This window comes from Chiloscyllium plagiosum, unplaced genomic scaffold (assembly GCF_037043375.1).
Source record: "Chiloscyllium plagiosum isolate Xiang-an unplaced genomic scaffold, Cpla_swu_hap1 HiC_scaffold_36, whole genome shotgun sequence".
NCBI lineage: Eukaryota > Metazoa > Chordata > Chondrichthyes > Orectolobiformes > Hemiscylliidae > Chiloscyllium > Chiloscyllium plagiosum.
In genome coordinates this window covers 29,310,845-29,324,712 of record NW_028270174.1, presented here as the reverse complement: position 1 = coordinate 29,324,712, position 13,868 = coordinate 29,310,845, and the positions used below count along the sequence as shown (strand labels likewise).

General features: G+C 38.0%; 1 protein-coding gene across 2 annotated transcripts in view; it reads right to left on the bottom strand.

The window, feature by feature from the left end:
- Positions 1 to 1,301: 1,301 nt before the first annotated feature.
- naa15a (N-alpha-acetyltransferase 15, NatA auxiliary subunit a) overlaps positions 1,302 to 13,868 on the bottom strand; it is a 99,272-nt gene continuing 86,705 nt past the window's right edge. The window contains exons 19-20 of one of the 2 annotated variants that reach the window (XM_043674102.2): positions 8,369 to 8,466; positions 1,302 to 3,453 (exon numbers count right to left, since the gene is read on the bottom strand). In XM_043674102.2, the coding sequence (XP_043530037.2) occupies positions 3,253 to 3,453; positions 8,369 to 8,466 (299 nt within the window). In that variant the 3' untranslated portion in view covers positions 1,302 to 3,252. Of the gene's footprint in view, positions 3,454 to 8,199; positions 8,320 to 8,368; positions 8,467 to 13,868 lie in introns of both variants that reach the window. The other variant, XR_006309052.2, reaches the window with a different exon arrangement.

Here is a 13,868-nt window from a genome sequence, read left to right as displayed (position 1 = left end):
TCTTCTCACCCCCCCCCCCCCCCACCCCCTCACTCTCCACTTAAAACTTTTTGCACTAACATTTTCAGATCTGGAAAGGCTGAAATGGTAACTTTCTCAGCACAAATGCTGCCTGCAATGAGGATACTCCACAGTATTTTTGATTTTGCACAGGCAAGATATTTTGTTCTGTACATTTTTAGTGAATAATGCATTAAGTTAACATTTCTGGTAATTATTATTTCCTATATAATTAAATCTTGAGGTAAAACTTCAAACTGGACAGAGAAATGTTCTGGTTCATATAATTCATCAGTGGAATAACAGTTAATCTAAAGATGAGATTCCAATTACAGAAAGCCAATATCAAATATTCAGCTTGTACTTATGTATCTTTATAAATTCAGCTTTATTATTATCTTCACTAATATAGTTTAGTTAAAATAATCTAAAATATAGCTTACTGTATCTTCAAAGGCAGCCATAACATTTCTGCATAATCAAAATTTATACCAAGTACTTTTTAATATAATTTCTAGACAGATGTTTCCCCTCTCCCATTAATCAAACGCTGTTGCAAATCCTAGGGCAAACTTTGTGGGTTTAGGAGGGACTGAAAAACCCTGGAACTAGTTTTCTTGTAAAACTGTCAAAAAGCATTTAAGAAACATTGTGTCTACTGCAGTCATCAGACACCTCTCCAATTTCACCATATTTTATTCTTGGCAGCTTGAAATTGCTAAATGAAGAGTGTCCTGGATATTGTACTCTTAGCAGCTGGAATGAGACTCACCAAGCTGGTGAGCGCTAAAAAAATGCATTGTACTCTGATCTTACAGCATACAATATAGCTTCTTTTTAAACGTTTGACAGAAACACTAAAATACAAAGAATTTAGACAGTATAGTTTCTTGAATAACTAGAGACAGGAAGAATTGCCTTGTAAAAGCAAAAATTAAATGTTTTCTACCAGGCCAGAGCTCGATTTATTTCCTTACCTAAGATTAACATGGCTTTGGGTCTTCCTGGTAAGACATATGCCAGTTCAGCGGGCTAATCTGAACCTACAGTGAGTGGATAATGAGAGGAACCTATCATTTCTGCTTTTACCCTATCAATTACAGCTGCAGTGACGAAACAAAATCACTTATAATACTTCTACATGCTTGTTATTTGATCCATTCTCTATGTGTGGAAATAGGCACACCCACATTTTCAAAAGAAAACAAAGCCTTCTAACACAAAGGATTCCCACTTGCAACACAGTGAATGCAGTTAAATGCACAGAGTGTGGACTCTAACATTGAGACTTATGACAAACATGACACAAACACTACCAGTTTATTAGATGCTGAATACAACCATTGTGGTTAAAATGGAACTAACCACATAAACAAATGTAAAATTTTACATTTCATTTGCTGTACCAGTATCCTGTGTGCTGGATGGATCTCAGACAATGAAAAATAAAACCCTACACAAGGCTCAGTGCTGAAATGGTTTAAGACATGAACACAAAAAACCTGTGATCAAAATCAAATCCTAACAAGTTCAGGGTCAAAGCAATCGTATTGATGTGGACCCACTAATAATCCTAGCTTGTGAACCAGTGAGGCAGTCCATCATTCATACCAACCTAGGAAACTCTGTCAACAGACCCACAGCTGTATTATTTGGATAGATGTAGATAGTACTTTCAGCCTCCAACTTGAACGGTTTCAAAAGTGGTCAGGAAAAAACACACAAACGCGCTGCAACATTAAAATGGAACATTGTGCAGTCATTTTACTTGGTTTGTGTAGCCAAAATGTTAAGTCAGTAACATAAGAATTCACAACCTTGGATTCAACTTCTCTGAAATGTACGTTTAGATACCAGTTGGGATTAGGACAGACGAAATACAAACAAGTTGTATACAATTAAAATCAAATAATGGATCAAATCACACTTTCTTCATAAGTAACAGACAGTGCTTTAGAATCAAAATGCTGGGGCACATAATTTTTAAATAAACCTCCTGGAAACTGAAATCTCAAATAAAAACCATGTTAATAAATACCCCAGTTGGAACAATTTTCAAAAAAACTGTTTATTGCATTGTATATTTGGTACCTTTTGCATTTCAGAACGATGGGAATTAAGTGTAACTGCAGAAATAAAGAAGCAAATCCTTTTTTTTCCCAAAAATTCTGGGCCCCTTTTAAAAACATACAAAGTTTGGGGCATGAGTAAAACTGCAGAGCAATAAGTATCTTTAGAAATGTTGGGCTTCAAGTACTATAATTGACATTGCATGGAGGGAAAAACCAGTATTCAAATGATCAATGTATAATTTTCTACATAATCTGTGTCAGGTAGTTACTGATGAGAACCTGCATCTGCATTAACAAACCAGTCCTGAGTCTAAGTTCAATCTTTGAAATTAGAACATGAACCAAGTTAATCTATCAAAACACTTCCTACGTCACGCAAACTTTCAGGATTTAAAAATAAAGTAATAACTGTTCGCTGACGACCTAAATGTACTACTTTAGGTCGTCAATAAGCAGCAATATGGAAACACAGACTCAGAACTGTTCAGTAATGCAGCTGGTGATTTCCAGATGTACTTAACTTATGTGTTTATTAGAAAATTCCAAAGAATTTAGAAATGATGGTCAGTACATGCCCTAATTTTTTTCCTCTCCCTTCTTTCTCCCATCTTCAGTTCCAAATACCTCTATCCCTCTTTAACACTTTTTTTTAAACTGGGTACATTAATCTGTACATCACAATATACATAAGGTTTTTCCTGTGGTCTGCATGTAGTTTCCATTCATTTTCTGTCAGACACTGCCACCCTGACAAAGTTTGTGCTTAGAGGATCCAGTGCTAGGGCAGCATACTGCTGACCATCACAATCTCAAGACAGTAATGATTAAACAACATTTTTGTGTCACACCCAACTTTTTAAATAGCTCTCAATATTCTTTAGAAATTACATTAAAAACCCGGAAAGCCAATTGCAAGAAGGGTGTTGAGTGCATTCAATTGATGTCAACCTCTCACTCACAGGGGGTTCACAAACACATGGTACAGAAGTTGCCTCCAAAATTTCAGATAATATTTTTGAAGTCAGCAGGATAAAAAAAAAGACCTTCAATTCTGAAAGTCTATGCTCTGTAAGCATTTATGAAACCCTGACATATATTTACAGATCCTGTGGATAAGAGTGGGGGAACTGACATCAGAGGTGTGCAACAAAAATGTGTTCACTTCAGGCACCATCTTCATTCAGATCTCATTGGCCAGTTCTTCAGGTTCGGTAGCACTATCTCCATTTACTGTGATCTTTGCATCATCTTCGTATCCAGGAGGCATGAATGCAAGAGCATAGGGAAAAATCTTGTGACACTGTGCTCTGTAGGTTTCAGCTGTTTCTTTACAGACTCCCAGACTACCATCCCGTACAGCGTCCAACACCTTCACACATATCTGAATTAAAAAAAAATCAGTTTTGTCAAACTAAGAATTATAACTACCCTGTTTGCACATTAGACCAAGTGTTGATAGACCTGTGGTTCTACAGTATCAAGAAATAATTAAGTATCTTCATAAAATGTACATTTAATCAAGACCACAGAATTAGCTCCTAAAACCATTTTAAACATGGAGCTACTAAATGTGGTTTTAAATGGAAATATCCCCTTATGAGAAAAGTACATTTTGTAGCATATTGTACATAAGGCAGACTTAGACATCTCTACCATGTGGAAGTCATAACTGCGGTCAGCCTGGAAAGTGAAATAATCTTTACTACATGTTCATTATAAACCCATGAAATACCTGGCAAATGACTGGTTCACAAAGGAGCTTCTCATTGGGCAATCTATGGTTTTTCCCTTGGTCTACATGAAAGTTTAGGCTTCAGCAGGTCCTTAATAACAGATAAACCAAATTTAGATAACATGAAACACAGGCCATGCATCTAACCAGGGGAAGCCATTTAGAAGTAGGGAAAACAGTCCATATAGCTAAGAAATGTTTTTGTGAATCCCACAGAGAAAATTAAAAACTCTTAAGAAGATTTCAGCTACAATTACTAAAGCTAGATCTAACTGTCAAAATTGTTGATTGTACTTTTCACTGAAAAGCTGGCATTTTACTTTACGGTTGATAGATTACAGGGAATTATGAAATTACTAAGGGCTATTTCCCCCTGCTCCCCCAAGGTCAAACTTCAGCTTCACTAAGAAAATGGGAATCATTTGACCATTTGCAAAAGAAACCATAAGTCACTAAAGTAACTCTCAAAAAAAGGATATCTGATAACACCTGACATGAGTGTTTACAGCTCTGTATTACAGCTGAATTCAGTGGTAAAAATGAGCATTGAATTGCCAGTGTTTAGGCTGCTCTTTACTGCTAAACCTATTAGAAATAATTTTCTGCTAAAATTAATAGGCTCCACCTCTCTTATCAGCACATATCCTGCATCTTTGGGCTTTGCATTAGATTATGCAACAGAAATTTCACAACAGTCACTGTCACAACATGTGCTTGTGAAAACAGATAGGGGGAGCTGGGTAAATCTCTCTCAGCCAAGTAGACTTGTGGACTGAAAGAGATTTAACAGTCCAGAAAACTAATTAACTGAGAGACTTGACTGAGCGCATTCATTTTGGCCTAAGTAATATTCATTTATCTCAAGTCCTCCTGCACAATTGTAAAGTAGCAATCAAATGTTGGTGAAATAGTTTAGAAATCCTTATCCCACTAATCCCTTCCTATTCATATATGGGTGGCATGGTAGCACAGTGGTTAGCACTGCTGCCTCACAATGCCAGAGTTCAGTGCAGGTTCAATTCCCCCCCTCAGGCAACTGTCTTGTGTAGAGTTTGCACATTCTCCCCGTGTCTGCGTGGGTTTCCTCTGGGTGTTCTGGTTTCCTCCCACAGTCCAAAAATGTGCATGTTAGGTGAATTGGCCATGCTAAATTGCCCATAGTGTTAGGTGAAGGGGTAAATGTAGGGGAATGGGTCTGGATGGGTTGCTCTTTGGAGGGTCGGTGTGGACTTGTTGGGCCGAAGGGCCTGTTTCCACACTGTAAGTAATCTAATCTAATCACAAAATAACTAATAAAAAAACATTTTTCTCCTTTTTTTTCTTGTATACAGCTTTTCCTAAAGCACTCCTGCTAATCCATGCTTTGAAAGCCAGACTCCTATCACTGCACTCATAACGGTGTTCCATGTAAACATTAATAGCAGCATGCAACTCTATTCCTGATGCTTTAACAGAGCTTACACATAATTTAGTATACAGACTTTAATTTTCTGCCTTTTTAACCACAGCATCATTAATAGTTTATAAGATTTTGAGGAGCATGGATAAGGTGAATGGCCACGGTCTCTTCCCCAGGATAGGTGAGTCGAAAACTACACAGCATAGGCTTAAGGTGAGAGGGGAAAGATTTAAAAGGGGCCGAAGGGGCAGCTTTTTCACACAGAAGATGGTGCATGTGTGAAATGAGTTGCTAGAGGTGGTGGTGCCGGCTGGTACAATTACAACATTTAAAAGGGACCTGGATGGGTATATGAACAGGAAGGGTTTGGAGGGATATGGTCCAAAAGCTGGTAAATGTGACTACATTAATTTATGATTTGGAGATGCCGGTGTTAGACTGGGATGTACAAAGTTAAAAATCACAACACCACGTTATAGTCTAACAGGTTAAATTGGAAGAACTAGCTTTCGAAGCGCCACTCCTTCATTATGTGCTTGTGAAGGACACAAGTGTAAGACACAGGATTTATAGCAAAAATTTTGTGTAGCAATTTTATAGCAAAATTTATTTTGCTATAAATTCTGTGTCTCACAATTGTATTGTCCACAACCACCTAATGAAGGAGCGGCGCTCCGAAAGCTAGTGCTTCCAATTAAACCGGTTGGACTATAACCTGGTGTTGTGATTTTTAACTTTGTACATTAATTTAGAATATCTGGTCGGTGTGGACAAGTTGGACTGAAGGGTCTGTTTCAGTGCTGTACATCTCTATGACACTGATGAGTGATCAAATCTTAGAACCTTCTTGATTGATAAGACTCATAGCTTAACTAAGATACTCCAGAACTGAACAATACTCAGCTGAATACTAACTAGTGAAATCTTAACTATCACTGAACCATGCATTTCCTGACTAAATTATAGTCATACTTGTAAGCAGTAACGGTAATCTGCTACACATTAATGTTAGTGAGGTATCATAAGGTTCAGTCCCAAGGGCCCCAAGTACTTACAATCTATATTAATAACTTGGATGCAAGGATAAAAGCTACCATACCCAAATTTGCAGATACCTCTAAAATAGGTGGGAAATAAGTTGCAAAACAAAAATAAGAAATTTACAAATTGATATGGAGGTTGGGTAAATGGGACAAACTCTGGCAGATGGCGTTTAACATGAATAAGTATGTTTTCACTTTGATCTGAAGAGTAGGAAGGTGTGTTATTATCTAAACAAAGACATACTTTATAATGCTTCAGTGCAGAGTTCTTGAACATGAATCACAGACAGGTAGTATGCAGGTACAGCAAGTAAATTGGAAAGCAAATTGAGTTTTAGCATTCATTCATAAAGGAAGAGTTAAAAAGCAGGGAAATATTGTTGCAACTGCACAAGGCATTAGTAAGTTTACACCTGAAGTACTGTGTATAGTTTTGGTCTCTATACTTGAGAAGGGATGCAGTTGCACTGAAGGCAATTCAGAGCAGATTCAATGGATGAGGGGTTTGACTTATTAGGAAAGATTGAGCAGTTTATGTTCATACTCTATAGAGTTTAGAAGAATGAAAGGAGATCTAATTGAGATACATAGATGTTAAAGGGATTGACGACGTAGACATAGAAATTATGTTTCTTCTTGTGGAACAAGCTGGACAGAAAGGTTATAGTTTTAGGGTAAGGGTTAATAGATTTAAAGCAGAGAAATTACTTACCTCAAAGGGTTGTGAATCTGTGGAATTCACTACCCCAGAGTAGAATGGATGCAGAGACATTTGAGTAAATTTGAGGAAGAGATGAGGGTACTTTTAATTAGTAATGGGTTGAAAGATTATGGGGAGCGGGTAAGTAAAATCGAGTTGAGAACAAGATAAGATCAGCCATGATCATATTGAATGGTGGAGCAGGTTGAGTGGCTGAACTGCCTAATCCCTGCGCCTATCACTTAGGAAGTATAATACATACAATGGACTTTGACTTGCATGAAACCGAGTAGACTCAAGAATTGCTTATTGTCGACCTTCACCACATCACAGCTGTCTGAATTTGACATAAGCCACCTGCTCTCTGAAGTTTAAAATTTTAAAAAGTTTAAAAGTTCCATTATTCCATTTAAAGCCAAGTACCTAAATGCATCCATGAGATCTTCATTTTAGTTTTTATGCCAGTTACTGTTTTTACCTACCCTAACCCTTTACCCTGTATGTCTTATCATTAGCTAGGCAAGCAAAGGTAACAGCAATGATCCTGAAATAGTTCTGTTAACTTACAGTTTACTTCTGTGTACTTGAATGTGTCTGAAAGAATAAATCTACGAGAATTACAATATACAAGTCTTATCTGTAAACTCCCTATTTTTTTTTTACTGTATACTGTTCTCCCTTTGCCTCACAGGCATTACTATTACCCTTCACAAAAATAAAAAGACCAATGTGATGACATTCTTCTCAAAAACAGATACAATTACAAAAATATATACAGATTATATATTTATGGATAGTTTACACAAGGACATTTCACAAATAATTACAAATAATGATCACAAAAATTAAATTTCACTTAACACACTGTTGAACACTGCTTAGTACTATTCACAGGAGAGTTGTGGGATCAAAGGATTATTTAATATTTTAGCACAATGAAGGAGATCATGAAGGATATGTTTTGACGTTACTTGTTTGCAGTTGTAGTTTCAATTTTAGCCCATTGGGTCAACAAAAGTAGAATTTTCTTGTTTATTGATACAGAAGAAACAGAGTAACTCACTAGAAGTGGATTTTCATAATATAGTGGATCTTTTGCAGAAAGATCTATCGCAATGCGTTTCAAACTGACAATCACATATGCCAAATAAGTTTGAATATTTCAAATATAGTACCAGATATACCAATGATCCCAAACGAAGCAGAATATGGTAGCTCTAAAGCAGTGTTCTATCCCAGCCCCTTTTTCTCACCTTGCTAACCTCTCACTTATGAAGCATCCTGCAACCAGGGGTGGGACAGCCTTAATCATCGGTCACTGCAGATTAAAAGCAGGCCATTTCTTTTCACTGACTGAAGCATGTATGAGGGGCCTGCAAGGAGAGAAAAATGGGAATTTGTTTCTCAAACAATAAAGCTCACCTGGATGCTTCTCTTGTCTAGAAACTCATCAAGTCCTGTAGCTAACTCCACCGCCCTTTTTTGACTGGAAGGATCATTGTAGTACATCATTTTGGCAGCTGTAAAAAAAAGTATTAGAAGTTTTAGACCTTCCTGCAAAAGAATAACCAAAGCAATTTGGAAGGAGGGACAAAGTCCCAAAATCTTGACTTTCTCTGGCAAGGTTTCAAAAGCTATAACTAAGGCACATTCAACTTAAGTTTTCCTTAAAAGAAATCAAGCCACCTCTAAGCTATTGTGCACTATTTTAGGGGATTACTTGATCACTAGGTTTCAAATAGAATCCCTATAGTTTGAAAACAAGCATTTACCCTGGCAAGCCTTTAAAGAATCCTACATGTATCAATGACATCACCTCTTATTCTTCTAAATTCCAGTGAGTACAGTCCCAACATGTTTCGTCTTGCGCATAAATCAATCTCCCCACCCCCCCCATATTATGAGATAATTCTAGTGAATGTTCTCTGAACCGCCTCAAATGAAATGATGTATATTCTTAAATACGGTTACCAAAACTGCTCACGGTACTCCAGATGTGGCCTCACCAGCACCTGGTACAGTTGCAGTATGACGTCCCTCCTCTTATTCTCCAATCTCCCTGAAATAAAGGGCCAACATTCCATTAGCCTTCCCGATTACCTGCTGCACTTTTTCTGTGCTTTGTGCACAAGTACCCACAACTCCCTTTGTGTTGCAGCTTCCTGCAGTTATGCTCTATTTAAGTAATGCTCTGCACTTCTGATGTCCCTTCCAAAATAAACAACTGCACACTTCTCCACATAATACATCAATTGCCAACTTATCAAAAATCACTCTTGTAAACTTTGTATGAACCAGATGGGTTTGTAAAGAACATTTAGCAATGGCTACATGGTTGCCTTTAAGTTAGTATTGAATTCCAGACTTTTAAAAAAAAATTTATTAAATTTAAATTTCACCACCTGACATGGTGGCATTCTGGATTACCAATCCAGTGATATCATCATTACTGTTTCCCATATTTGACAACAGGAACACATCCTGTCTCAGTACACATGTTCTCTTATGGATTTTCAGATAATTCAGGGTAATACATTGGTATGAATGAGATCGGATAGTTCACGTGTAAAATACACAACTTCTTTGTATGGTAAGTGTACAAAAATCAGCTTGCTCTCAAAAGTGTACATATCTGGGGCAAGGTCAACTGATGAGAGAGTCTGATCTCTGAATATATCCACATAAAATGGTTCAAATGAGAGTATAAGCACTGTACATGTAAGATTTTTGCAGTTTGTTTTTTGTAGTGTACTTTGCTTAAATAAGAACACTGGATATATCCCATTGTTCGAACTGCCCTTGGGTTACTGAAATCCACAGTAAACCTCACGAGTCATGGAAAGTGGGAATAAAAGTCTACACTAAATGTGTACCCATACAATATTCCAGGTGAGGTCTAACAAGTGCCTTGTACAAGTTCAACTTCACTTCCTTGTTCTTGTTCTCTATGCCCCTTTATTAAGCCCAAGACACTACACACTTTAACAGATCTTCCCACCTCCCCTGCTCCCTCCAGTGATCTGCGCACATCTACCACACAGGTCCTGCATCCTCTTTAGAATTTACTCCTTATATCATCTTTCAATGTTCTTTCTACCAAAGTGCATCACCTCACACTTCTCTGCATTGAGCCTTATTGGCCCATTTCTCTGATTTTCCAATGTCCTTTTGGAGTTCCACATTGTTCACCTCAGTGCATAACTCTTCCAAGGTTTGTATCATCTGCAAACTTTGAAATTGCCTCCTGCACACCAAGATCCAGATCATCAATATATATCAAAACAAGCAAAAGCCCTCATACCAACCCCTCAGGAACTCCATTACAAACTTTCCCCAGTCTGAAAGATATTGACCATTACACTGCGTATTCAAATTGTTACTGTTCCATTTATAAGTTTCCTCAATTCTGATGTCTGGCACTGTATCATGTGCAATTGTGAAATTCGTGTATACCACATGAACATTGTTACCCTCAGTGACCCTGTTCTTCAAAAAAAAAACTCAAGCAAATTAGTGAAACATTGCCCCTTTAAAAATCCATGCTGACTCTTGAGTCAACCCACTATTTTCCATTCGATACTAATCTTATCCTGAATTTTTGTTTCTAGAAGCTTCCCCACCAAAGTTAACAGGGCTGGTCTGTAATTGCTGGGATTATCCTTATAAGGTGGTAGCTAGTGCGATGCCCCAGAGAGCATGGGCCCTAGCTATTCACAACATATAACCAATGACTTGGATGAGGGAATTAAAGTAATGTGCCCAACCTTGACAATACAAAACTATGAAGAAATTATTAGTGGTGAGGAGGAAGTACAGATGTTTCAAAGCAACTTAGACAAGTTATACTGTATTTGCTTACTCATTCAATGTGATAACGGTGAAATTATCCACTTTGGGTGGTTTGGCCGCGGGGTGCGGGAGAATGGACAGAAGAGGAGGATGAAGCTAAGTCACTGAATATATTTAAGAAAAAAAATTGATGGATTTGTGAATTCTAAAGTCATTAAGGAGTACAGGGAGAGGAAAGATGTGCTACTGAGACAGAAGATCAGACATGTCATACTGAATGGTAGAGCAGGCTTGATGGGGTGGATGGCATACTCTTGCTCATATTTCCTGCATCTCTATAATTCATGTACTGGGCTTTTCCACATTTAAGAATGAGATGGCCGTGGATCCTTCTTCTTTGGTTTGCTATTTTGTTGTCCGATACTATTTACCACTCAAAATGGCAGGACTAGAGTGGCTGGTGTAACTCAATCACATGGTGTTTCTAGTATGCGAACAATTCTGTAGTTTCTCCTGCATAGAAATAACTAATGCTGTGGCTGGTGTGTTCTCCTAAACTTCTCACTGAATCCATTTATACTCTGGCTTGACGACAATGCCAAAGTGTACAATGGGCCAGGTCTGAGGATTTAAGTAGATGTTGATTGCAATTCTGCTGGTGGTCCATAGATACCCGTTTTTGAGCTGCTATATCTGTTCTGAACCAATATTTAGCAGTGGATGTGTCATATAATGTGACAGAAGTGTGACAACAGGATGTCAACTTTATAAGGACTGTTGTGCTCATTCCTACCAGTGCAGAACAGTCATCTTTGTTAGGTGAATTAGTGGGCATGAGTTCAAGTAGGTTGTTTCCCTTGTGATTGCTCCCAGCCCATCTATTCCTATCTATCCTGGCAGCTAAGTCCTTGAGTACTTGGCAATCAGCTAGCAAAGGTGCTGCAGTGTCATTCTTAATGATAAATGTGTAAGACTACTATTCAGATGAAATTTTCTATTTTATAGCTCCTTGAAAGTGGAGTCGCAGGTAGATAAGATAGTGAAGGCGGCGTTTGGGTATGCTTTCCTTTATTGGTCAGAGTATGGAGTACAGGAGTTGGGAGGTCATGCTATGGCTGTACAGGACATTGGTTAGAATATTGCGTGCAATTCTGGTCTCCTTCCTATCGGAAAGATATTGTGAAACTTGAAAGGGTTCAGAAAAGATTTACAGGGATGTTGCCAGGGTTGGAGGATCTGAGCTACAGGGAGAGGCTGAACAGGCTGGGGCATCGGAGGCTGAGGGGTGACCTTATCGAGGTTTACAAAATCATGAGGGACATGGATAGGATAAATAGACAAAGTCTTTTCCCTGGGGTTGGGGAGTCCATTACTAGAGGGCATAAGTTTAGGGTGAGAGGGGAAAGATATAAAAGAGACCTAAGGAGCAACTTTTTCACACAGAGGGTGGTACGTGTATGGAATGAGCTGCCAGTGGAAGTGGTGGAGGCTGGTACAATTGCAACATTTAAGAGGCATTTGGATGAGTATCTGAATAGGAAGGGTTTGGAGGGATATGGGCTGGGTGCTGGCAGGTAGGACTAGATTGGGTTGGGATATCTGGTCGGCATGGACGGGTTGGACCGAAGGGTCTGTTTCCATTCTGTACATCTCTATGACTCTAAGTGATGTTCAATGCAAAAGTGAAGCAGGTCAGGCTACAACCAATGTTAAAACCTGACTAAACCTAATTCTAAAATCTATGATATGGATGTTTAGAGTCACTCGCTTCTGATGTTATATTTGTGTGCCACCTCTTATGGCAGATGTGTCTTATTGATGGGATAGCATGTAGCCAAATATGATAATGGAGGAAGGTCGAACATTGGCTACTTTGGCATGATTCAGTGAGTGTAACCACGTTAATCTGTTACTTGGCTGGTCAGGAAGGCTGCTCTCCCAATTTTGGCACAAGTCCCCACATACTAATGAAGACAACTGTGGAGGGTTCATAGGGCTTGGTGTGTCTTGGTCGATGCTGATTGGTGCTCCAATCTTTTTGTAGAAATTTGATTAGCTCTTCACACAATTGTGAAGGGTAGTTAAGAACCAAAACTACTGTGGTTGACCTGGAGTCAGAGAGGCTGGTCTAGTTGAGAATCACAGAGTAAGAATGGGAAAAAATCTTTCACTACTTGATATTAGTGAATCAGTTGGGTTTTTACAACAATCCAGTTGTTTCACAATTACAAATGGCTGATAATAGGTTTTTAATTTAGTTTACTTTTTGTCTAAATATATACTCCCCCAACTGCCACACTGGGTTTAAGTTCATCTTCAGATCACGAGTCCAGATCTTAAGTTTACCAGTATAATAAAAAATACTAAACAACTGCATTTGTAAATAAATGTACACACTTTTATCAAAGTTTAAACCACTATTTGACAGTAACATCATTATATTTTCATTACCCAAAATGACAAGGCAAGACATCTTTTAATCTATGTTTTTAGGGTCAAGTTCTTGATGCCTTCAACTTTTGTGCATGAATCATAAACAATTTTGGTTTACCATATAACAGCCAGGACTGGGATACAACCTGTCCACATCATCTTGACTGAGGACAACGAAGCCAAGGATTAGTAGTTTACTGACAGTCTTAATTCATTGTTTGAAAACTTTCCTGGTTGATACAATTTGTTAACGAGTGCTCATACCATTCAACTTACTTTCTTTTTAAGTGACTGTTAAATAATAATTAACAATACTACTTGAATACCTATTAATTGGAGACACCCTTGAGTTTCAACCTCATTGTTGTCATGATTTGTAAATGTTTAAAATACATCAAGTTAACCCTTAAATGTATCTAATAATAAAGAAATAGCATCCTTGTAATGCCCCTTGTAATATTTTAGTGTGCTGCCTTTAAATTTTTTCCATGATAATCAGAAGGGGCAGACTTGTACGTAGCCTAGATTTTGGTTTGTTGCAAGGCTGCGCAACTTTGAGGAAACATTGGCTTCTATTTTAGAAATTTATCAGAAAGAACTTCAGGGCATCACAGGATGACAGCAGCTCAGTTCATAATTCTCTATTAGATGAGTATCTAATCTATTATAATGAAGTAGCAAGTACAAGTTAGAAACCTTT